Raw genomic sequence first — 24,603 nt, forward strand, 5'->3', positions numbered from 1 at the left:
GTTCTCTTTTGTGTGGGTTTCACAACATTTCTTACTCATCTCAGCACAAGTTGTAGTAATTTAGGCTTCCACCGAAATACACACAAGCTTCATTTCAGGCATGTGAGTAGTCCTGCTGAAGTAAAGGGAACTAAAGTTAGGCACATGAGTAAATATTTCCAAGGTCGAGGCTCTCGTCTGAATCTAAATATTTTTTTCTTTGATCAGGTTTTGAGATAGCAAATACTTGAAATCGAGCAACGTTTTAGCATGGGAGGGGGAAAAAAAAAAAAAGGCAAAACAACAACAAAAAACACACCAAGAAACCCAACATGGTTATCTGAGCGCTGTGCTATTTATGGGCAGATATATTTTCAACCTCCAGGGCTGGAATGGAATGCTTTGGGCTGCAGGGAGCTGGGAATCCTTCCTCGCTCTGCTCTGTTTTGACACACGAGGTCTTAAAACTCTCTTTTTTTTGCTCTTGGCTCGAAGGTGGCTCTTAGGCAGTGGTCCAGTACTGAGTGGAGCATGCATGTGTGAGCTAACTTGGAGAAGTGTAACTTTTAATCCGCAGTGGTACTGGTTGTAGGTACATTTTTTCTCACTTGGCTTTCCGGTAAATAGATTTTACTAATGCAGCATGACTAACAAGCCATACTTTTCGTAATTTGATGCATTTAAATTGCTGAAATTATTTGACCCAGTATTTTAAAAACAGAATGTGACTTGGCTTTTAATTGTTCCTGGTATTTGGGAGTCGAGCGAGTGGAACAGCTTGTTTGAAAATGTGCTGATGTTCATCACTTATCAGACAAAATGTCTACGGGGTTTTATCGTGGAGCCTAAACTTGCCAGCTCGATCTGGAATTAAAGCTCCAGCTGCTAACCGCGCCCTGCCGTGCCTGCAGCCTGCCTGGTGTTTGCAGGAGTGGGTGAAATCCATTTAATATGTTATAAATGGTGCTGAATGAAATCAAGCAGCAAGAGGAGGCTCAGTAGGACTTGTGGTGTCCCAGTGAAGGTCGGTGGCGCCTGGGACACAAAGAGCCATGGACGAAACTCATGGGGGGCTCTGTTGTGTGCTCTGTGCTCTGTTTATCCGGTGGCACCGTGCCATGGTGTGTGAGGGATGCGGTGACTGGGACATCTTCAGCTGGGAAATGTCAGGTAGCGTTCTGCTAGGGCTTGGGGAAGAGAAAGGGAGCTTCTCCTGGCTAGCGTGGATCTTACAGGTGTATTTATACTCTCAGCCGCCTCTTCCATCTCTCATTTTTGTGACTTCACACCTCGGTGGGCTGGAGCTGTTGCAGGTCTTGGAGGGGAGTTTTTTGGGGGTCTTCACCTGCAGCCCAACCAGCCCCTTTTCTGCTGGTGGCTTCACCCAGCACCTCCGTGGCCATGCTGGGTGCAGGATCATCAGGGGACAGGGACTTCTCTGCTCCCCCTTAACATCAAAGCACAGGAAGAAATCCTGAGGGTTTCAGCTGGGGCAAGAATACAGCTTGAAAAAAACTTCAGTGTTTCCTTTATAAATAACATCAACAGCTTGTGTACGGTAAGTTGAATCGCTGATCGGAACTCCTAGACCTCGAAAATCCATCCTCTGCACTTGGTGCTTGAACACATAATAAATAGCTCGGAACCAACCAAAACAGGGCAGCAGGGAGCTAATTTTGCTTTGGAAATGGTTTCTTTTGCTGTAGGAGCTTAAACCTGGAGTTCTGGGTGCTTGAGAAGGAAGCCTGCGGAATAAAAGTTTTCCCCATCGAAGTATTTGTTAGTGGTGCTAGGAAATTTTTATGTAACTCACAAGCAAGTGCATTAGATTAAAAAAAAAAAAAAAAAAATAAAGAAAAAAAGTATAATCTTAACCATCTTTCCCTGCCTTTGAAGGGATGATGGTTTGTCTGCCCCTGGATTTCTTTGTTTCCCTTTCTGCTCTTTGAAAGCGCCGCGTGGTTATTGCTGCATCTGCTCACCGTGCGGCATTCGGGCCGGCTTGGCCTGGGATGACTTTTGTTTTGCTTTGCTTTGGGCTTTTTGGGCTTTTGTCCCGCACGGAGCAGCTCTTTGCTGCCTGGGATCCACAAACGGCAGGGCTGGGTGCTGGGGCTTTGCAGGTGGAGCAGCGTGAGGAGAGGCTGCGCTCACAGAATTGCCTGGGTTGGAAGAGACCTCAAGATCATCGAGTCCAGCTCGCTGCACCTTGCTTATCTGAATTCGTGGATTTCCCAGCTTCTGAGGTGAAAACAACGATTCCTGGCTTTTTGTGGGGGAAGAAGAACCAGCAATTCAGTGGAGTCCGGGTCCACCTTTCCTTTCACCGAGAAACTTCACCCATCGGTTCCTACAGCTCATATCATCCAATCCATCCATCCCCGTGGTTTTGAAGCCATCGGTGCGTTTCAGCTGCGTTTGCTGCTGCTCTCTGAGAGATGGCAGGAGTCTGGCTGCGTGTAGTTACTGTCAGCAGCAGGCACAAAGCGCTGCCGGTGTCATTGGAGTTTCTCTTGCCTCGTGTGTCATTGGGTGCTCATCTCAGAGCCTTGCGTAGGGGCTCGGCGAGCGTGAGCTGGCCAGCGCTTCGTCTGCCCGCAGTTAAGTTGTTCTTGGAAGCGAGGGATTACGTTGGGTGCTTCTTCTCTGTATCCAGTTATGTTTTCCAGGTAATCGGGAAGGAGTTCGCAGCTCTCAGCCCGTGCTGCTCCCGGCTGGGCCGCTCAGCGTGGCACCGAGGACGGGAGGTGCTCCTCCTTGGAGAAAGGAGCCCGAAACCCGAGGTGTGCGTCGGGGCAGGCTTGTGGGCAGTGCTCGAGGCACCTGTGTTGTAATGCTGGAGGTGCTCCTGGGGAGCGCTTTGCTTCTGCCCGTTGGAGCAGCTTGGTTGGGCAAGGCTCAGCTCAGCTGGATGCGGTCGGAGGTGGTGCCTTTGGGAGCGTCCTGCTCCGGTGGCAGGTTTGTTTTCGGCTGAGGAATAGTGTTCTTTACTAAATAGGTCAGCTAAAAAAATAAAAAAAAAAGGCATTTAATGCCCTGGTAACTTCTGCAGTATTAGATTTGTTTTTACTTGAGGCTCCTCCTGACCCTCACCTCATTGCTTTTTGGAAAGCCTGCGTAAACAGGAAAACCCAAGTGCAGTAAGGATAACTGGTGTGTGTGGGGGGAATTATCAGCTACAAGTGTAGATGTACTCGTTGAGAACAAAAGGTGATTGATCCTTTTTTCATCGGTACACGTACAGGTCTAAATGTTCGTATGGCTTTTCAGCCGAAGGACCTGAAAAACATTTAACAAGTAGCCACGGCGCAGCTAAATTTCTGAAAAGTTTTGAGAATAAAGAGTTGTTTTAAAAAAGCAGAGCTTGGTACCTTAATTTAGGTGGTGTACACCTTGCTCTGTCATTTTTTTGGTGATAATTCAATGGGAAAAAATCCCAGTTTGATGTCTTACTTGGTTTTATACGTGTTACATATTAATTAAAAAATGCATATACACTTCTGCCTCCCTTTAACTCAGAGTTCCTGTTGCTTATGTTCTTTGTGCGTCCCAGAAATAATATTTGGAAGAGTTAATAGAATTTCAGCTTCACTTTGTGCTGCTGTACTTGTCTCAAATTTGGCAAGTTCCTAGTTTCATGAAAATAGTTTGAGGTCTTGTTAGGAGACGTCAGCATGAGCTCCGATATTCCTGGACACCACCGAACCCACGTGGGAGGGACGTAATGGGAATGTCACAGCTCCAGGAGAATTTTCAGTGGGATTTTGGGCTTTCTTGGACACCAGGACAAAAAAAAAAAATCAAGTTATATTAATTTGTATTGTATGGAACTAGTTGTTAGGAGAGGAAGGTGATCCATGAGCTGCTACGCTCTGATGAGGAAGGCCTACTGGACACGGGATTTGGTGGCACAAATTCAGCTTCTGTTCTTTATTCTGTTTGAAACCTTAATCTTGATAATTTTTTGCCTAGTTGAATCAATGAACTAATAATTTGCTGAGGCAGAAGAATAGAAAAGCCTTGGTTGTTCTCTTTGGAAGACGTTACAGAGGTGTAAAATAACTTTGTATTTAAGAATAAGTGTTGTTATCAAACATAATATTGAGAACCAAAAAATCAAAGACAGTTCATTAAACTTGTTGTTTCTTCTTTTCAGGTTTCCTCTCAAAAAACCTACAAGGTGAGTAGCTGAAGTTTAATTGTTTATCTATATTACAAATTACGGTACAGCATTTTTGAAGGAGGAATGGGGCTTGAGATGGGCAGAGAAACGATGCTGTGCTGGTGCATGATGTGCAGACACTTGCTTTGGGGGGTGTGGGGTGGGTATTCTAAGTCTTTGATTTTTGCATCTCTAAACATTTACTGTTTGGTGGGAGAGGAGGTGGAGTTAAGACTCGAGGAGGTTTTTCAGTCTGGAACTATTCTGAGGGAGATCATTTTTCCCCTTGACCTCGCTCTGGGAAGAAATTCAGAGCTGAACCTAATGTGTGCCTTCTTATCTAGATGGCCTTAGAGGTCATTCCCAACCTAAATGATTCTGTGATTCTATGATCCAAACTTCTTGGTAGCAAACAGAACTAGTTAAGGTTATTTCCAGAACTAGTTAAGGTTGAGCAGTGCTTTTGTGGCGTGATAGTCAGGATCATCTGCTTTGCTTTGACGCAGACACGGCAGCATTCTGAGCAGAGAGTCTCCAGCTGACAAGAAGCAGAAGGTTGAACGCTGCAGCAGCACACACGACTTCGATCCGACAGGTAAAGTCTTAAAACTTCACGGCTGAAGATCTGGGCTTTGATCTGAAAAGTGCTGGGGATCGGAATGAAACCGGTTTTAATGTGTCAACAAATGTGGTTTGTGAGAGTTGTGCTCTTCTGTGCTTGCAAAGCCCTCCGGAAGCATGCAGGCATTGAAATGAATACAGGCTTGCTTTAAAACGTGCTCATCGACAAAGTCGTTGTTAATTATGCAAGAATAAACCTAGATTAGTGGTATCAGTGAGTAATTATACCTCCTTCCTCTTTCAGGAAAGTTAGTCTGAAATTTCAGGAGGCAAATACTGTAATTAGTTGTGAGTAGTTCCCTGGCTGTTTTAGTACAAAAAAGTGTGAAATCTGAGACCTTACAGACTTGACTAGCTCTGGTATTCCTTGTAAATTTTTTCTGAAGGTTAGTGGATTTTGAACCATCTCCTCTGCAGAGGGAATTTGTGCTTTCCGACATGCTGTATTTTAAGATGAACTTCTGTTTTTTTCAAGGATATGCTATCCTATTTTTTAACCTTCTGAAAGGTTGGATCTGGGTCAGCTTGGTCAACCTGTCCAGTGCTGTCATGGAAATTAGGATGCATGCAGGGATTCTTCCTTCCCTCTGCGAAACACTAACCCAGTGACTACTGTGTGTGTTCATGAAATGCATGACAGGCTCTTGCCTGAGCCTCCTGGCCCCATGCAATGTGCTTTTTTCATGTCTGTGCATTCTGCTGTTCAGCCCAGTGATTTCCCTGGGGCTTGTGGAAGAGACAAGAGTTGAATCTAAAGGTTGTAGAACTTGTAGAATGTGTTTTTGCACAAGGCATTTGAAGCTGATGTTTATAAACCGGCCTGTTCGTTAATGCTTCCTGCCACTAGCTGCATGACTCCTTCCTAGTGTGCACAAAATAAATTAAAATGGGCTTTTAACATTATGTTTAAAAAAAAAAAAGTCCTTTAAGGGAGAGAACCTAAATTAGTGGTTGTCTTCTTTTCCTTAGTCCTTGGGAATACATAACGTAAAATTATGTTGGCTGGGGGAGATCTCGGGCTCTGAAGTCGGTTTGCAGAAAGAATTCTTCAGAAGCAAACTTCAGGAATTTTCTCATCTTAAATTGATGAAAGTAATTCCGATTCGAGAGCTGCTACCTGGCACCACTGTACAATGGTTGTGATGTGGTCTAACAGATGAACTCTGTACTGTAGCCTTCATAAAATTCCTTTCTTTTTAAGGGGTAAATTCAGAATGCTGAACCACTGTGCACATGTTTATTACTTACTCTGGAGGTGAATGTTACCAGAGTTTCTGTGCTTGGACTGTTTTTTATCCAGAATATTTTCTGTAGTTCATAGCCAAGAACTTCTTTTATTGTCTCAAATCCTGTAATAGATTCTTTGTGGTGTTACCTGTGTCTTCATGCTTGTATTATTCACCCCTTATTCCAAGTGTTTCGCCTACGTTTTGTTCACATCCTATTTGTGTTTTGCACGATTTAACCTAATAAATCAGTCTGTGTTTTTCATTGATTTTTTTTTTTTTCTCATGTTTGGTCTCCATATTTTCTATATCTCTTTCTCCTTTTCTCCTGCTCTCGTGCAGATAGCTCCTCCAAGAAGACAAAGTCTAGTTCGGAGGAGAGTAGATCCGAGACGTATGGTAAGCTAAAGCAGCCGCTGCAAGCCTTGCACCTTTGCAGTCTGCTCCATGCTTTCTGTCTGTGCACCCGAGGCTTTTATCCTTTACGTGATCCGCATGGTTGGCTCTGCAGCAAGGAGTGGGAAACTGGGTTTACGTGTTGCTTCAGTGTATCAGCTTGTAGTTCTTGTAGTGGCTGGAAACTAACCCGTACATGGCAAGCACAGGCTGGCACCTATGTTCTCCTGTTCTCCGTTCCTAACTGGGAAAACCTGGTGGGGCTGCTGTTCTCGGAGATCTTGTGCCACCGAGTGTTTTTGGCATTGTGCGAAGACACGGCTCGTGCTGGACTCCAGCAGAGGTTTTGTAGTTGGAGAAAAGTCTGGGTCTTGCTCTAACTGTAGAGGTTAATCTGGGTGAGCTGGTAACTCGTATTCTGCATTATCTGTAGAGGATCTTTTATCAATTTATTTTTATTTTTCACAGAAGTGAAAAAAACATACTCAAAAATATTTTTTTTTAAATGTGAGAATGTGAACTTAAATCATTCCTCATATGAATTTAACCGTTCTTCATTCCAAAGTGGGGCTAACTTCCCTGGTACTCCTGTATTACTCTATTACTGCGTAGTGAGCATATAGGCTGGAACAAATTGGCGTATAACAATTTGGGACAGGAGGAGCTCCACGTCATTTTGTTGCCAGCACACCTTGAACCGGTGCTGCTGGAAAGAGTGTGCACCAAATGGAGCCTGTTTGCTCGTCTGCCCTTCTTCACCTTACATCAGATACATCAGTCTTTAGACTGTGACACTCTCTCCATCCTACCTTTATGTTAATGATGTGTTGAATTTGTGATCCCTATTTGTTCTGGTATTTAAAATAGTCTGTGATATCTTCTGATTTTTCTCCTGTTGATAATTTTGCTTGCTGCATAACCTTCTGTGGGCTTTTGGACAGAGGCACCGACTCTTCCAGTATCAGTTTTATTATTTCACTAGAATAAAACTGCCAGGTGTTACTGTGAACCAACATCTTAGACCAGCTGTGTAACACGAAATGATGCTGGCGTAGCTCTGATTGTAAGGAACGTTGAAAAAAAAAAAAGCAAAACAAGCAACAAATGTGTGGAGTTCCTTCTCAACCACTACAGCCCTTCAGTTGACACGGCTTAGGGAGGTGTGTCTGTTCCTTCTGTCAGATCTCTCCTAACTTTCCCTGGAATTTGGAATCACATTTCGTATTAAAAACAACCCAACCGACCACAACCAACCAACCAAACAGGGGTAATACGACAGTTATGCTCCTCGGGGTGTGAGACTTCCACAGAGCCTGCAAACAGGTTTGGAGAGAGCTTCGGTAGGGCTGGAAACTCATCCCAGAGAGACCTGGCCTGCTGCAGCTTACGTCTTCCTCCTCAGAAACAACGAACAAGGAAACAACCTGCTCAGAAAGCACGTAGTTTAGGATGATGTTTCTGATGAGCTTATGCTGAATCCTTGACTAGTTCTTCCCTTCGCCAGGTTGGTGCTGGCTGGGGACAGCGCAGGTTGACTAGCTCCCTATGGCTTGAACCTTCATTAGGTTTTGCCTCACGCTGCTTACCCATAATATACTGGAGGTGCTGTCAGACTATTCTAGTTTAATTACAGGAAACATTTGGTATGCTTAATGGAATGTATCTGTGTTTATACTTCTCCCTCAGTCTGTACAGTGTCCTGGTTTTTCATGTATGGCAGAAAGAAACACGACTTCCGAACTTAAGCCTTCACTTCCCCCAAAGTTTCCTGCAGATGCTCTGTCCGTGTCCAGTATCTATGGGAGCAGTTTCCACTCATCCTTCCTTTCCAGTGGCCTTTTCTGTTGTGGACCTTGCCCTGCCTTTTGTCTCTACCCTCTCCTTTTCCCAGGTTCTGTGGTATGTGTAGAGAGCTTTGCTGTTTGCTTTGGAAGGGACCAAAATATTTAAAGACCTGCAAGTGGAAATACTGTACTGATATTTTTCTTGCCGGTGACTGGATGGTAACTGGCTCTTTTTTGGCTAGCCCTTGGAAGGTGACTAATAGAAAAGTCTTGAATGACAGCAGAAAAAGGAGGTGTGGCTCTGTGTGTTTGTTCTTACCTCTCAAAATTCTTAATTAAGGAGCAATAGGCCAGAATTCAAAGAATATAAGTGGCTTGGCTGGGGAGAGTGGTTAGGTAGGGAAATTGTTCTGATAGACAGAAGTTGATTTATAGCTGTATCAAACTTAGAGGGAGGTATTTTCTCCCATAAATCCAACCATCTCGTATCTGTGTACTCAACAAGGTCTAGCTGATGAGAAGAGAGATTGAGTGTAATTTCAGGTATGCTGTAATTAACTAATTAGTGCTATAACCATCCACAATGCTTGACACCTCTTCCTTGAAATAGAATTCCCATCTCTTAAACAAACTTGAAAATTGATTATAGCTTTGAGGGTGAGAGGTTAGATATTGGTTACTTGCTCCCTAAAGATACCTTCCTTTATATTTACTAATCATAAGTTTCTGACTCCGATTCTGCATACTCTTCCACATATTGCCTCCAACTTTGGGGCAGGTTTTTAGTTTTTTTTGCTTTGCAAATCCAGATTTTGCCCCTGTTGACGTGTGTTTAAATCGAACCCTGCAGAATCTGTCCTTACTCTTCCTGTTTTGTTCCTCGCAGTTCTTGTCAGCCTTGTGTCTTTATGCTGTGACCATTTTTCCAGCCTCTTAAAAGGACTCTGGGGAGCCCCTCATCGCTCCCCTTATAATAGCCAGAAACGGCTCGGAGTGCAAGGGGCACTCGACCACAGGGATTGAATGTGTCGTTGCCATGGGAGCAGATAGTCCTATTTTTAATGGTTAAAATACATTGTTCTTTTCTTCTAGAAAGGTTACCAAGCTTTGTTTTATGAATGGTTTTCAGTGCCATTGTTATTAGCAGCCTTATCAGGACATTATATGCTGCAGTAATTTCCAACAGGACAGTTTCTGCTCAGGCTTTACATGACTTCTGTTACCAAGTTAGTGGAAGAATCTGAAGAATGCTGCAAATATGTCATTTGGTATGAAGAACATGGTGATAACTCGAATGAAGTGAAATGCAGAATTTCATCCGATGAGAAATTGCCGTTATAAAAGCCGATAGTTTTATTTATTTTGTGGAGCAGGGTTTCTGGAAATCTTTGATGGAAATAAAGCCTCCCAACTGAAGTGAAACAGTTGGACAGTCTCAAAACCCCAAGGAGTTTGTTTTTGTTTATTGAATGATTCATTTCAAATCACTATATTAAATTGCATTTTCCCATTGTGGCCTCATGCCTCCAGGGAGGTTAGAGTTCACGAGGCTCCTCCCGTGCAGTGTCCCACACAGTTTGATCAGAGGAAAAGCCCCATTATGTTATGGGAGATGTAATTCATGGCTCCATTCTCTCTTGTGAGTTAGGTTTTCAGAACAAACTCCTGCTGTATTTGTTATGCCCTGCTGGGGAATTGAAATTTCGTATTTAACTGAATAGCTTCAAAATATTTAGGATCCGTAGAGAAGAAGATGAATGGTCTCTTAACTGAAGAAGTTCATGGACATTGAAAATGTCCCTGTTGGGACTGTTCAGACAGTCGTTTTCACCACCATGTGTAAGTGACCTTGAGAGGCTGGGACTTTACCCTTTCCTGCTACCCAACAGGCTCACTTGTAAGGGGGCTGGAGAAGTGGCCACAACGTCTCGGAGGGAATAGTGCCACCTATTGAAGACCTGATAGTTTTAGTTTTTCCTCTAATTCCACTTCTAATCTTAAACCTCTAACTACAGCTAGTAGCAGCTAATGCAGTTAGCTGCTTTGCTGCACTCATGGCTTGAGTAACAAACAAGTTTGGGGAATTGCAATATGCATGAAGATGAAAAAGGATTTTTAAGATTTCTTTTTCTTCTACAAAATGTTATGAATCCACTCAAAATACAAATGTCTGATTTTTTTTTTTTTTTCTGTACTTAAAACACAGTCACGGTGATGTTTCCTTATGTCAAGATACTGTCATGTGAAAGTGAATATGGGACTAAGATAATTATTGGTTTGATTTGAATGTTGTCAATGATGAGTTCCTTTGACCTTGTAACTTTTCTTAAGCTTCAGCTGGAAAAAAAATGAAATACCTTGGTAAGGTTCTTCAAAAAGAAAGACTCATGATTTCCATCCAGAAAACACTGAGAATTGGAACACCCAGGCAAGGAATGAATGAATTGTGCACCAAAAGCTGATTGCCACTTGCTAACGTGGGCTCTTCGGTGTTGCACCGACCTCGTAGACTTTACTTGAAGAGGGTGAAGTTGCTGCTCAGTGTTTTAAAGCACGAGTTCCTGGAGGTACTTGTGATATCGAGGCATGGCAGTAACAGCTGCTGAAAACCTCACGGTGTGTGTCAGTGGGCTCTGGGTGGTTTGTGCCATTCCGGAGTGTCTACTGAGGTGCTCAAGGTACCAGATCTGGGTGGTGAAAACACCACAGCTCTGCTCTTAAAGTTCCCCCACGAAGCAGATTTCAGGTGGAATGTGTTTTATACAGAAAGAACACAAGTGAGCGAATGACGGGTTTGCTGGGGAGGTCCTGTGTGGCTCTGTCCCCACAGCAGAGCACTGGAAGCTGCTCTTTTTGGGTTACCTGCCTCAGCCTGGCACTGCTGTTGAAGCTGCCCTGGTTCTGCAGGCAGCGGTACCTTCAGAAAACTTTCACATTCATTAAAATCACCGTAAAGCTGCTGCGTATCTCCATCAAGCATGGTGTCTCAGCTGGCCTGTGTGGTCCTCGCTATTTTGTGTTAGACCCTTTTATATCATGTTAGGGAAAGGGCTAAGTGCTTATTTCTGATCTGAGGTGAACAAATACAGGGAAAAGGCAATCCTGGAATAATTTGGGTTCTGTTACCTAATTTCTGTTACCTCCCCATTGTAAAATTAAAAGGCGGTCTTGGGTCGAATTGAGACCTGTGGTTTGAAACTGGTTAATTCGATCATTCCTAGAACTGAAGTCATACTCAGCAAGGCCAGCTTTTGTTGCATCTCCTAACGCACTGCCTCTGCGTTGGCATCACGTTAATTCCGGGAGGGAGCTTATCAGTAGCCTAGATCCAAAGGTTGTTGGTGCTGGTAAAGAGAGAAATTCCGTGGAAGAGCAGCGAGTACACAGGGCTATGCTGTGCCTTTAAGCAAGGAAAGTTCTTATGAGTCAAAAGATTAGTTAGTGCCTTACTCATAAAACCTGCACGTCTGGCAGCAAGGTTGAAAACGAGCTGTTTTTATGAAATAGCATATGTTCTCTTTCCCACACCCCGCCCTGGGGCATCATTCTTGTGAAGTGAGACTTGAAGAAGCTTGGTCATATAGAAAAATGGGAGGTACAAAAGGGAGAGGCATGTTCTTTCACTTGAGCATATAAAGAGGGTGTGAAAGGTGGTGTTTTTTTTTTTCCTCTTGTCTGCTTTCCCCTTGCATCCATTCCATCAATTTACTGCGGATTGCTGCGGATGGAGTAATTTGTTTCTCCTTTATCAGCACAAGGGGAGTTAGCGGGATGGGATTCTGTGACCAGATGGCTGGAGAAGTGCTGGAAAGCAACCTTTTCCACCGCTCCCACACCTGTCTCCATGTATGCCACACTCAAGGAGAACAGGGCTGACTGGGTGGACAGTGTTTGCACTTGAGGCTCCTCATTTCCATTAGGAGTTGCTCCAGAGACATAAAAGGAGCTGTGCTGGTACGAGAGTGATTTAAAGCATGGATGTGACTCCACGGTCTCTTCCAATTCATTCCTTGAAAATGATTCCAGCAAAGGCAGCTTTGCTGGGGCAGCATCTTCTCAATTTCCTTTGCCCCCTCCACGCTAAACGACACTGCTGCAATTTTGGCAGCTGATGTGGAGGAGGACTCCAAGTCTTTCTCGAGATGCTGGTGTCAGAATTTCGCCTGATGTGGCTTCAGAAATGAAGCAGCAAAGCAAGCTGTTAGAAAGCAGGCTGATGTTTAGTAGCTAGTGGTTTCTGCTATGTAAATAAAAAAACATCCTTGAAGCATTTTGCAGAGTTCCTAAAGTTGCTTTTCAAGATAAAGGCTCCATTGTGGTAGGCTTTTGCAGCTGCTCTTAGGGAAGTGCTCTGCAAGGAATATGCTGGGGCTGCTGCTTTTTTTCCCCTTTTTTTTCCTTGTTTCATTTTCAGGTGAACAGTAGACATAGCTATTGGACTAGATGATCGTAGAGGTCTTTTCCAACACGGATGGTTCTGTGATTCTGTCTAGCACTTCACCTTCTCAAAGTGCTGCACCTCCTGAGGACATCTGTCTCTGCTGGCTATTAATGTTCACAGCGTGCTGAGGATTCCTGGGAAAACAAAAGACAATTTGCCTTTGATGTCACACAGCAAGTTAGAGGAGGAGCAGATTCAAACTCACATCTCCTGGGATTTTGGCCCAGTACTTAGCCCAGTAATAGCTCAGTGGGAAGCACGGTCTTGATTTCAGAAGACTAGTTAAGTGTAGCACACGTGGCTCGTGCTTTGTTACTGCTACTGATCTGCTTCTCTTGAATATTCTCACCTGGAACAGAAGGTGCCCTGAGATGAGGTTTTTCTAGTATCAGCACAAGCTGATTTTTCAGTATTAGCGCAAGCCATTTATGCTAGTTTGAGAGCTTTGTAACCCGGTTATTTATTTATTAAAAGTAGCTTGTAAAAATCATTTGGTGCTTTTGATGGTGTACGGGAACATGACAGCCCCATGCTGCTCTTTGAAGACCTATTGATACGGACAGAGGGAAATTGTGCTCATTGGTTCGTGGACACTGCTGCTCCTCTTTACAAGCTGCTTTTACCTCAAGTTGTGTCTGATGTGCCAGAGCTGTCCGCATCTCTGCTGTTGTATATCTCTGTTTTGTGTAACTGAAGCAATAAGCTTGACCTGTCTTGACATTCCTATCTGTTTCTGGACTGCTGCCCTGTTTCTGTCTCTCATATATTTTTCCCTCTGTTGTCTTGTACCAGTTTCTTTCAGTGCTCTGTGATTATCTAGGAGGATAAGGTTTTGGACTGATGCCTAGCTTGTGTCTCTTTGTATTTCTCTCCTTCTCTTTCTTCTGCCCTTTCCCCACCTTTCTTATGCAGGTCTTGTTCAGCGGTGTGTTATTATCCAACGGGATGAAAATGGATTTGGGCTGACAGTCAGCGGAGACAATCCAGTCTTCGTGCAGTCCGTCAAAGAAGGTAAGCAGACATGCTAAATATGCTAGCCAGAGAGCAGCCTAGAGGGTTTTCGTGTGAATCAAAGAAATATGTGCACGAGTTGGAGTAGAAAACTCCAAATTCTTTCCTTATGGGTGGGATGGCTGTAGCTATCACAAATTTGGGAAGAGATGTGCAAGGACAAAGAGTGTCACACTGCTGGGATGCAGTGAACCTCCTGTGTCTGATGGAAATGGAAACTGACCTCTTGCAATTGAAGGGAACTAAGTTTATGCCTGGTATAGAGGTGGATTGTGGTTTAGCCTAGCCACTACAAAACGGGAACAGAACTACTTTAGTGTAGATACTCAGAGATGTTAATCTGACAAAGAAAGAAGAAGCTTGGGTGAGTGTGGGAAGTAGCTTTGCATGGAACTACAGAAGTGCTTCAGCTGTTTTTGGTTTGGATGATTTGTATTGAAATTGGAACTAAATGGTTTCTTGCCTCTGTAGATGGAGCAGCCATGCGGGCCGGAGTGCAAACAGGTGATAGAATTATCAAGGTAAGGGCATTCACATCATCCAAGAAACAGATCCTTTGTATTAAATGAGCTCTTTCCCTGAAAGAAGGTCATTGAAGGCTCTGCACTGATGTTTGCTTTTTGCCTGTGGGATAGAGGAATGGTCTGCGTTTCCCTGTTCTGGGCATGTACAGTAACCACTGAAAGCCCACTGCTGAATGTTAGTTTTGTTTTGGATCACTCTTATTTCAGAACCTCATTGGCAAGTTCAGCATCCTACAAGGTTCAGTTATCACATGTACAGAGAAATAGAGGTATCACGGGAGAGGAGCAGTGTGTGACTGATAATTACCTGCAGATAAATAATTGTCTTGGATTTTATTGTTACTCACATAACTGCACCCCAATCAGTGTTCTCTTTTAGTCCCAAACAACTAAGAAATCAAGTCATTAGCTAAAATGATTATCTAAATCAGTGCTGCAAAATGATGGCTGTGCTAGAGCCGCTTTGACACAGATAGAGCTGGGATTTCAACCAAGCATATAAATTAATGGATAAAGTTAACTACCCTGAATGTCCTTCTGCCCAGTCGGAGGTGGGTTGCTTTCTCACGTTTGGTTGCTTGTTTTTCTTTGGTACGTGTGTATGCCTTTCTTTTTGTAGAGCTCTGCTCGCTGAGATAAACTTAGAGGGACAAATTGTTTCTCTGTTAGTGTCTTGAAAGTCATAGTAATAGAGATGAGAGGAAAAAAATACTGTTGCTTGTTCTATTACATTGCTTATTGTGTAGTGTGTGGGGACCCAGTGGGATTTTTTCCTTGGTTAGAAATCAGGAGCTAACCAGTGTTTACTTTCTCTCTCATATCCCCAGGTGAATGGCACTCTTGTAACACACTCAAACCATTTGGAGGTGGTAAAGCTGATCAAGTGTAAGTAAAGGCATGTTGCTATTTTCATCACTGTGCTCCTTGAAAAAGCATGAAAAGCATAATTCTAAAGGCTCGATGATTGATTCAGCTATCAAGTGACAAGGACAATCACATCCCATGCTGAGAGATAAAGGGTGTGTGTAAAACAGGCAGTGAAGTGAAACATGGGCTAATTTCGACTTCTTGGACTTGAGCTGATCCATGCTCCTGTAGTTTCTCCTTTGCTTGGTGTTTGAAATTACCATCAAGCCTTGCCCATGCATCTTCCAATTTTGATTTCACCTGAAATGCCACAGCTATTCAGGCACTGTTAATGCAGATTACTTTAAGTTGCTTACAAAGTCCTGACATTTCCAAATAAGTGAATTCCTGGTTGATTTTCTTGTACTATGAAGAAAGCGTTAGCAGTTCCTTCCACCCCAGCACAGTTTATTTTGTGGTGTGAGCCTATGCATACTGTAAATGTAACCTGGTAGATTAGAAATTGCCCTGCATTTTCATTAAGGTTGGCTATCATGAAATGTTTTGGATTACCTGATATTTAAATAGAGATCTCTAAAACTGAGCTGACAGTGCTCAGCGGTGCGAAGAGTGAACAAATGAAGAATGGTCTGAGTTGTGTCTCTAGGGGTGAGAACCTTAGCAATCTGCAAGTGTGTCTGAAATGTGTCTTCTTCTTCTTCTCCCTGCAGCGGGTTCCTATGTAGCTCTCACTGTTCAGGGGCGCCCACCAGGGTCGCCCCAGATTCCCTTGGCTGAGTCTGAAGTGGATCTGGCAGCGTTTGGGCATATGTGTCCCGTCATGACATCGCCCCATTCGCCTGGCACATCAGGAAATACAGAAAGGATTACTAGCCCAGTGCTTATGGGGGTAAGATCTAAAGTACTCTTTCCAAAGAACCAGTTCAGCAGTGGAAAAAATGTAGTCATTTTTCTCAAAGGAATTGTTTTGAGCTTCTTGCACAAATAATAAATTGGAATTACAGTATTTGTCTGGCCACCCAGTGGGCATTTAATCACATGGGAAAAAACATATTGCAAGGAAATGCTGAGATAATGCAAAGAGAGTTGAGAGGTTATTCATAGGTTGTCTTTGAGACAGGCTGCAGTTTGTATGGTGTGAGTTGACACAGTGTCTGCTCAAAGCCAGGTATTCTGTAATTTCTATTAAAAATTGGACTGTAAGACATGCAGACATGACAAGAGTAAGGAAAGCAAAGACACTTTTTTTTTCCTTTCTTTACCTCTTTCCTTCCTTCTTTCTTTCTTTCTTTCTTTCCTTTTTGTTTAACATAGATAGCTATGTTCAAAAGTAGGAGTGAGTGATTACATTCTATGTAGGATAGGGTTTGCAGAAACTTGAATTGCCTTTTGTTGGTCTTTTTCTGGGCCCATGTTTAAGAAGTAGGCAGAAAGCAGCCATATCCATTTTCCTTATCTTCCTTCACTCCTTACAGTTCCACCAAAAAAATGGACCCTTAATTTCTCCATATTTTCTAGGAGGAGAATAATATTGTCCACAACCAGAAGGTGGAGATTCTGAGAAAGATGCTACAGAAAGAGCAGGAGCGGCTGCAGGTACTGGAGTTGTTGCATGCATGCAGGAGAGGTGGAGGGAAGGGGCTGATGCGAATTAAAAAGATGGGTTGTTGAATCACTATTAAGTAGCTTATTCAGCATTCCTTTGCGTGGCTTGTGTTTTAGTTTAGCTTTTCTATATACTGGCCTAGCATCAGAGATCTGTCTAATTGCTTGGACTGGTCAACTCTTGAATTTTTAATCTTTGACAGGACTGGAGAAAAAAAAAAAAGTGGTAGTTTAAGTGGAAACGTAAAACCCAGTCAATCTGGTCTAATCCTAGGACATGTAAGCATCTTTGACTAACTGAGAGTGAGTCATTTCTCACTGGGAGCAACAATTGGCCCTGTGCTCCTTGGTGGTGCTGAGTTATTGTGTCTTCAGCTCTATGCTCGATGCGGTTGTGATTAATTTGGTAAATCTCTAGAATGGAGTTATTTTCATATGGCACGAGGCAGAGGAGAGCTGGATAAAACACACATTCCATAGCAGTTATCTGATATGACAGTAGGTGTGCAAAGGTGCTGTTTCTTATTTTAGATGTGTTAATGGAATGAAGATTAGTAGTAGGCTAAGATTAGTTGTAAGCTTTGATATTGAGCAGATACTGAGTGATGAAAGCTCATAAAATTACTTTTCAGTCTCTGCAAGAAGAGTACAGCCGATCGTCCAGCTCACGACTGCTCAAAGAGATACAGGAAACAAAGAAGCACATTACTCAGCTGCAGGAGCAGCTGTCCAAAGCCACAGGCTGTACTCAGGTAACACAATGTGTCAGGCTTCTCTGTGGTATGTTCTGGTTGAAAATTCTTGGGGGATGATGGTGTTCTGGGCAAGCAGGAGTTCCCTGCCACGCTCTTCAGTGCTTGTACAGCCAGATTGCACCCTCTAGAGTTGAGACTGGTAATTAGGCTGGCAGAAGCTGTCAAGTAATACAGTGGAATGGCAGTATATGAAGTGGACTTTACAATGAACTTCCAGACAATCTATGAAGAACTGCTTTTAAAGCAGTAAGTGCAAATTGTGAGGTATATTATTTTGTCAATACAACCTAGCAGAACCCTCTGTAGTCATTCTTGCCATGAAGAATAAATTACTGGAGGCTTAAAACCAGCTTTTTTTTTTTCCTTTTTAAAGTTGTATTATTTTTCCTCTTTTTTTCTCTGCCTTTAAGGTTATAAGTCCTGAAAATTTGGTGTGATTTTCTATTGTCTTCTCTTAGAAGAACATTGCAACTTTTTAAAAATACATGAAGGAAGTTTAATAAATAATGTGGGCTGTCTAGGTTTTAAAAGAGCTAGTGTTTGAGTATAACAGTCTCTTGAAATATTTTACTTGCTCTGTGCTGCTCCCAACTCACTTTTATCTTTTTAGGATGGAGTTTTGTCCTCCAGGTCAGTGACAGAATCGCTGCAGATCAGTGAAGTGGAGGCAGAGAGTGGGGATGGTCTGTGCAAACTAGATTACAGCAGTGACAGCCCGTCCCGACCAAACAGTGACATAGCTGATGTGAGTACTGAATGACACCATGACTTTGTCTCTATACCTCTTAGGTTTGGTTTTCTTGTGCAGATTGTTTAAGTTTGTATTGTTCTGTGTATTATAGATCTGTAGTGTCTCAGTAAAGGTGTGTATTACTAGAGTAGGCTTCTAAATACACACCAAAAATATTTCCCTGGGGAAGCATACTATATTGGTTTTCCATTAGGGACTGAGAAATAAATAGTGTGGGTTTTGGGTTTTCATCCAGGATTAGATTTTCCTGGCACACTCCCTGTAACCAGACAAAGAAAGATGGATGCCAGCATCTTTCTCAAAACTGAGAGATGCCAATTAGAGTATCTTTTAAGAGCATGTTAATGTTCCAATTGCGGTAGCTGTGACTCAGATCCAGTCACTGGGCAAGTTGCCATGAAAGTGAGGAAGAGCCTTACTTTTACCAAATAAGCTTCAATTATTGCCAACAGTAAATACTCCTAGTCTGTTCACTCATCACTTATCAATCTGTGTGCTCGTATGGTCTCCTTATTGCAGTGCCTTAGCACCTAATCCTTAATTAAGCTGCTATCTGATTAGCGCAGAGGAATTGAGACTCTTTACTCGCACTTTGGCCTAAGTTTGTTGTTTAACTTATGGAGGTGGGAGCTAAATCTGTACGAGCAGTTGGAAGGGAGAGGAAGATGGGTCAGATGTGCCTCCAAAACATGAGCACAGATGACTCTATTTTGAAACACTCCCTCACCAACTCCAAATCTGACTAAATGTCACTCGTGTTTGTATATAATAAATGCAGAATAGAATTCGTAGCTGTCTTCCTTAATTCTGTCAGAGTTGATGATAAGTGATCACTGGAGGTGGTTGACACACCAAACTTGCAAGCATTTCAATCCAAAGTGACGCCGAGAAGCTTAAGGACTGGGGGTAATGGAAAGCTCTCGAAATTCATGGAGTTCAGAGTTCTACAGTTAGGGTGAAATAACTGCATGCAGCAATACAGGCTGGGAACCAACAGCTGAGTGGTAGCCCAGCTGCAAAGCCTTGGTTATTACTGTGGGCACACTGAAGATGAGCCAACAGCTCATGCTTTTTGCCAATAAAGCCAAATGTCTGCAGGGCTACATGAGAAAGAGGATTGCCAGGAGGTGGAGGGAGGTTACTAGCCCACTAGTAGTTACTTTCTTCTTCCCCAGAGTCCTCGCAGTGGCCTGAAGGAGCGGGTTTATCTGGATGAGAGCCCAGAGAAGACTGAGGTTCAAGATACTGTGAGTCCAAACCATAAAAAATAACGACAGCATCTCCTGTAATGGGCCTATTAACATCTTGTTTTCCCCCGCTTTCTAGATGAAGCACACATAAACTTAGCTTTAGAAAATGAAATGCAATTAAAATTGTGCAGGGAATGTTAATTAGCTGAATAAATGTTTATGGAGCTTAAGAGCAGGCCCATTTAGAGACGAGAAATAGATAATCAGCAGTAAAACAGCTGGACCTAAAATAGCTGTTGTACATGTTTTATTCCTTGAGTCCAACCCTAAATGAAAACCAGTCTTTAGGATATTCAAGTAATTATAAGGCTGGTATTATCAGGGATGGCCTCAAGAATGGATAAAAGTGGAACGTAGACGAAGTTCTGAGCTATCTGAAAGTACTGCTGTCTTTCACAGGATGACTTCTGAAGTATTTTTCCTTCATTTGCATGACTTTCTGTAGTCATATTTCTCCATTTGTACAAAGCTGTCATTTGTCATATGCTCCATGTTTAATGTACTCAGAAGTCTGCAGATGATGCAATTGGTTTTGAGTCATCTGATTTGACATTTCTGAATGCTTCCAACTTGGGAGAAATATTCCAAAGGGGATCTCGCAACTATAAACTCGGACAAGGTTGAATAAAGGCACATGGGTTTCTTTTGCAATTTGAAAAGAAGAATTAAAGTGATGGTAATATTTTTGACTAGGTAAAGAAAGTTTACTGTTCCAAGACACTAATAGAGCTGTACTTTTCATCCTTCCCTTCTCACATTTCTGACTCATCCCAGGATTCTCAGTCAAGTGTTGGAAGTCCTTCGTCCCGCATCGGGCCTCAGATCATTGGAGCAGAGGATGATGACTTTGACACTGAGCAGGAGCAGGTGGGAATGACTTTTAGCCCTCAGCCACCCCTTCTCCCTACTTCAACCAGAATTATGTTTTTTTCTGTGCCTAAACTGCAAGGACTCCATTGCTTCTTTTTATTTAACAGTTTTCATGTGGCGAATTAAGAATTAAGGCATATGATTCTCATTACTGCTGATCATACCAAGTAGTAACACTTGGGGATTTTATGACAATATGCCGTCTTTGATTCTTTCTGTTACTCTTTCTTCTTACAACTTCAAGCTTTTTAGAAATTCATTTGCCTTATTTGATTCAATTTCGTTTATTAAGTTTCTATTAACAGTTCTGCATTATTGTCACAGCAGTATAGCTGCTATGGCTTTTGACATACTTATTCTGAGTTATTTTAGCTCTCCTTTGCTCCGAGCTATATGTCATTATATTGTAGTCAGTGTACAGGGGTGTATTTAAAAGAAATATTCCCATTGTAAACTCTTCCTGGGATGTTAGAATGGCATTGCAAAGGCTCTGGAATTTTTCAGTTTTTATTTTAATTAAACAAATGAGGAGCTAAGCTGTAGGAAGAAGCTTGTTATTTTTTGCAAGGTAGCTTTCTTGAATAATTCAAATAGTTTCCTTGTATCTCTGCAGATTAATGGACAGTGCAGCTGTTTCCAAAACATTGAGCTCCTGAAGTCTCGCCCAGCTCACCTTGCTGTTCTTCTGCATCATGTGGTGTCCCAGTTTGACCCTGCAGCATTGGTAAGATGTTCTGGACTTGTTTTTGTGGCCAAAATTTGTAGTCTTAACCCGAATACTTCAGGATCTCCTTGTTCTTGTGTAGCATCGCCAGTCACACTGCTGGATCAGCAAGGAGAGAAATACAGGTCCTGTGCAGGCATGAGGGTGTTTCAGATAAAGGAAGAGAAGGGCAAAGAGGACTGTCTCCCTTACATTCAGCTGTTTACAAATGAATATTTAGCTCTAGAAAGCATTTAATTCCAGCCTAAGGTAGTGGGATTAGTTACCTACAGGGAAGGTCTGATTTCCATCTCTCTTTTCCCTTCCCTCCTCCACTGATTACAGGGTCAGTGATGAGGTTACCTGTGCAGTGTAGGTGGCTGAGGGTATCTAGGAAGTCTCTCAATCCAGCAATGCTGAATTCTTTGAAATAGAGCAAAGGAAGATTTGAGTTTGGTGTGTTAGAAGAGTTCTCATGGTATCCCTTAATTTCTTCTCCTCTTTCCCACAGTTGTGCTACCTTTACACAGACCTGTACAAGCAGACCAACTCCAAAGAGACTCGGCGTGTCTTTCTTGAATTTTACCAGTTCTTCTTGGACCGAACTGCAGTAAGTTCCAGATCTTTCTCTCGTTTTCAAGTGTATTCAGGGAGTTGACTTTTACCATTCTCTGTTCTCCTGAACTGGAAGAAACTCAGGAGTTATATAAGTCCTCCAGAATCAATAGTGGTTTTTTGTTTTTCCTTTAGTTTAAAATGATACCACTAAATACGGCAAAATAAATGATAAATAGGCTCAGATGCCTGGTTAAGTCTGTATGTCACAGAGAATGCATTGTCTGATAGAAGTATTTCTGTGATGTGTAAGCTAGCGTTAGGTGTTCTACATTCCCTTTTTGTTAATAACCGCTGCGTATATTGATGTGGCAAGGATTGGGCCATTTTGTATGTTTGATGGAAAGCCTGCGAAGCTTCTATACCATCATAGACTACCACATAGTGTAGCAGCAGCTAGTATCACATGCTTAGATGAAATAATTGTGTAATATAATACATATTTGTGTAATATAATACATATTCAAGATGGGAGCCTCCCTCATGATAACTTTAGGTGTTCAGGTTGTAGGTTTTGTTTTTTAAGGGGATTGTATTGTATGTGTTGTGTTTAAGTGGGGTGCTGTTTGTTGTGTATGTTCCCCCAGTCTTTTTTTTAATGTCTTTCCATTTTTTTTTCTTTTTACAGAACCTTAAAGTTCCAGTTCCAGATGAAATCTCTGTAGATCTAGGTAAGTCACTGTCTACTTCTGCAGCTTCTACTGTTGGAGGCAGTCCAAGGAAATTTCTAAAATGCGCTTGGGATTACTTTGGATAGACGTTATCACATGTTTACAGGAAGAGACAAATAAATATTTGTTTCTTACAGAGGGCATTATGCATATTGTAATATGTTCATTAATAGTGAGATGCACTGGCCACATTGACATGTCTATTTTTTAGTCTAATACTGGATGTGACTAAATCTGTTTACAGATGCTCTAAAATTCATATTATCAGTAAGTGAAAGGCAAAAGGGTACTCTTGGATGGGTTAAAGATGTGTATGAATGACTTTATTCTAAGGTAGCGTGGACTATTGCTGTTCTCAAAAGAATAATCTGTTAACTTTCTCTTCTGGCTTGCAGACAAAAGAAGGCCAGAGCTCATTCCTGAAGAGCTTCATCGCCACTATATACAAACTATGCAAGATAAAGTTTGTCCAGAAGTTCAAAGGAATCTGGAAGACTTCAGGTAACAGTTGCCTGTGCAGTTTTAGTTAAATTCATACCTGCCCTCAGTCAACGTGTCCATTAAGGGGGAAGTCCAAACTCAAGGAATGTAGTAATTCATCTCGGACTGAACAGGAAGATGGCAACAGGGCATACAGGGTCACCCTGATCAACACTTGAATGTTTTCTGACACTGTGCTGCAAGTAGTTCTTTGCAAGATCTTTGTTAGAGATTCGTTTATTTATTCCTAGAGGTTATTTTAGGTAATTTCAGAATATTATTACTTAGGTGATATTACATGAATCTTTCTTCCTAAGCATGTTTGTAATCAGTTTATATCATTTTATTTTTGCTCTCCTTTGGACAAGAAATAATCCACTTTAGAGAGCTGTCATGAGCATATGGTAGAATTTAATAATTAATATGCCCTTTTGTATACAGTTGCGAGCATTCTGTGCCAACATGAGATGCTGTAGCAAAAGAGATAATGGACTTTTCCACAGTTAAAAGTGTCTCAGTTCAAGTAGATGCTTCAAATGTACAACTTGGGATACTGCAAAAAGAACAGCCACTTTTGTTTGACCATTGCCATGGCTACCTCTCTTAATAAATATCATACAACTTTATTAGCTTTATTTTACAGTGAATGCAAATGTTATGGAGAACTGTGGTGACCCCTCCTTTCTTATTCAGAAACCAATAACGCAACTTGCTTGACATTCTGAATGTCAAGAGGTTGCCTTCCCTTGTTACAAGTCACTACTCAGTTTCAAGTGCTGTTTCCCTCTGTGTTTCAGGCAGAAACGTAGTATGGGATTGACCCTGGCAGAAGGAGAGCTGACCAAGCTGGATGCAGAACGGGTTCGTGATCGGAACGCGGTGGAGAAGGAAAGAGCATGTGCAGAACAGATTATTGCCAAAATTGAGGAAGTCTTGTGAGTATCAGCAATCATAATTGTGGGAGGTTAAAACTGTTGCACCCTGAATCTTACAGCAGCAGAGCAAAGGAATTAGTAACTAAAAGTAATTTTACACCACTACATTTATATTGCTTCCCCATTTTGCTACCAAAGTATATTTCAGTAATGATAGCGAAAAATATGTTAATATTTAGCTGAAATCCATATATCTTTTTAAGGGAGGCTAATGTTCAGATAGCAGAGGCATGCATGCTTTTGTTGTTTCGTGCATTGTTAGGTCAGGGTTCTTCTTCTGGGTTGTAGAAACCTGTAGTTTCATAACCTGTTTTTTTTTTTTTTTTTTTTTTTTTTTTTTTTTACTACATTTTTGTTTCCGGGGGCTTTTGTATATGCCAAAAAACGCTTTGAACACTACTGCTGACACTCTGGGTGGATATGACTGCCTGTTAATAGTTAGTTTATTGTTTCCTTTTTACATTCTCTCTTGTTTTTAGGATGACATCTCAGCCTTTGGAGGAAGAAAAGAGGTAATAGAAGTTGTGTGGGCTTAGTCTGAAGTAGGAACCCCGTTGCTGATGCTTGCTCTGCTGGCTCTGTCTTTGCTGAACAGAACAAGGCAGCCCTCTGCTGGCCATGGCTCCAAACTCTCATTTTCTAAATCTGCTGGCATAATTAACTTGAAGTATCAATCTTTTGTTTCCAACCTCTTCTTGTTGTGAAGTTTGTTTCCTTTGTTTCCTTTGTTTCAGACCAGAAAAAGTTACTGTTTCTGAGAGCTCATCTGTTTCTTTGGTTTGGTTCTGTAGCTGCTTCAGTCCAGTCTAATATTTATGTTATGCCTTGCCCTGTTCAGTTTGTTTGGCACCCTACAACCAGCTGGTTAGCTTTTACTATACTCATTGCAGCCACTATACCTTTTACTGTTACAGATTTTTACTGTAACTCCCGTAATATGACTTCGGATATGTACTT

The 24,603-nt window shown here is 42.1% G+C and overlaps 1 protein-coding gene across 2 annotated transcripts in view; it reads left to right on the forward strand.

The window, feature by feature from the left end:
* ARHGEF12 (Rho guanine nucleotide exchange factor 12) overlaps positions 1–24,603 on the forward strand; it is a 69,490-nt gene that overhangs the window by 25,169 nt on the left and 19,718 nt on the right. The window contains exons 2-19 of one of the 2 annotated variants that reach the window (XM_032201761.1): positions 4,136–4,159; positions 4,648–4,736; positions 6,331–6,387; positions 13,522–13,620; positions 14,092–14,141; positions 14,972–15,029; positions 15,722–15,900; positions 16,530–16,607; positions 17,249–17,368; positions 17,982–18,116; positions 19,298–19,369; positions 20,147–20,239; positions 20,856–20,966; positions 21,457–21,555; positions 22,189–22,231; positions 22,627–22,732; positions 23,509–23,646; positions 24,126–24,158. In XM_032201761.1, the coding sequence (XP_032057652.1) occupies positions 4,136–4,159; positions 4,648–4,736; positions 6,331–6,387; positions 13,522–13,620; positions 14,092–14,141; positions 14,972–15,029; positions 15,722–15,900; positions 16,530–16,607; positions 17,249–17,368; positions 17,982–18,116; positions 19,298–19,369; positions 20,147–20,239; positions 20,856–20,966; positions 21,457–21,555; positions 22,189–22,231; positions 22,627–22,732; positions 23,509–23,646; positions 24,126–24,158 (1,584 nt within the window). The remainder of the gene's footprint in view (positions 1–4,135; positions 4,160–4,647; positions 4,737–6,330; positions 6,388–13,521; positions 13,621–14,091; positions 14,142–14,971; positions 15,030–15,721; positions 15,901–16,529; positions 16,608–17,248; positions 17,369–17,981; positions 18,117–19,297; positions 19,370–20,146; positions 20,240–20,855; positions 20,967–21,456; positions 21,556–22,188; positions 22,232–22,626; positions 22,733–23,508; positions 23,647–24,125; positions 24,159–24,603) is intronic. The other variant, XM_032201763.1, reaches the window with a different exon arrangement.

This window comes from Aythya fuligula, chromosome 22 (assembly GCF_009819795.1).
Source record: "Aythya fuligula isolate bAytFul2 chromosome 22, bAytFul2.pri, whole genome shotgun sequence".
In the NCBI taxonomy this organism is placed as follows: domain Eukaryota; kingdom Metazoa; phylum Chordata; class Aves; order Anseriformes; family Anatidae; genus Aythya; species Aythya fuligula.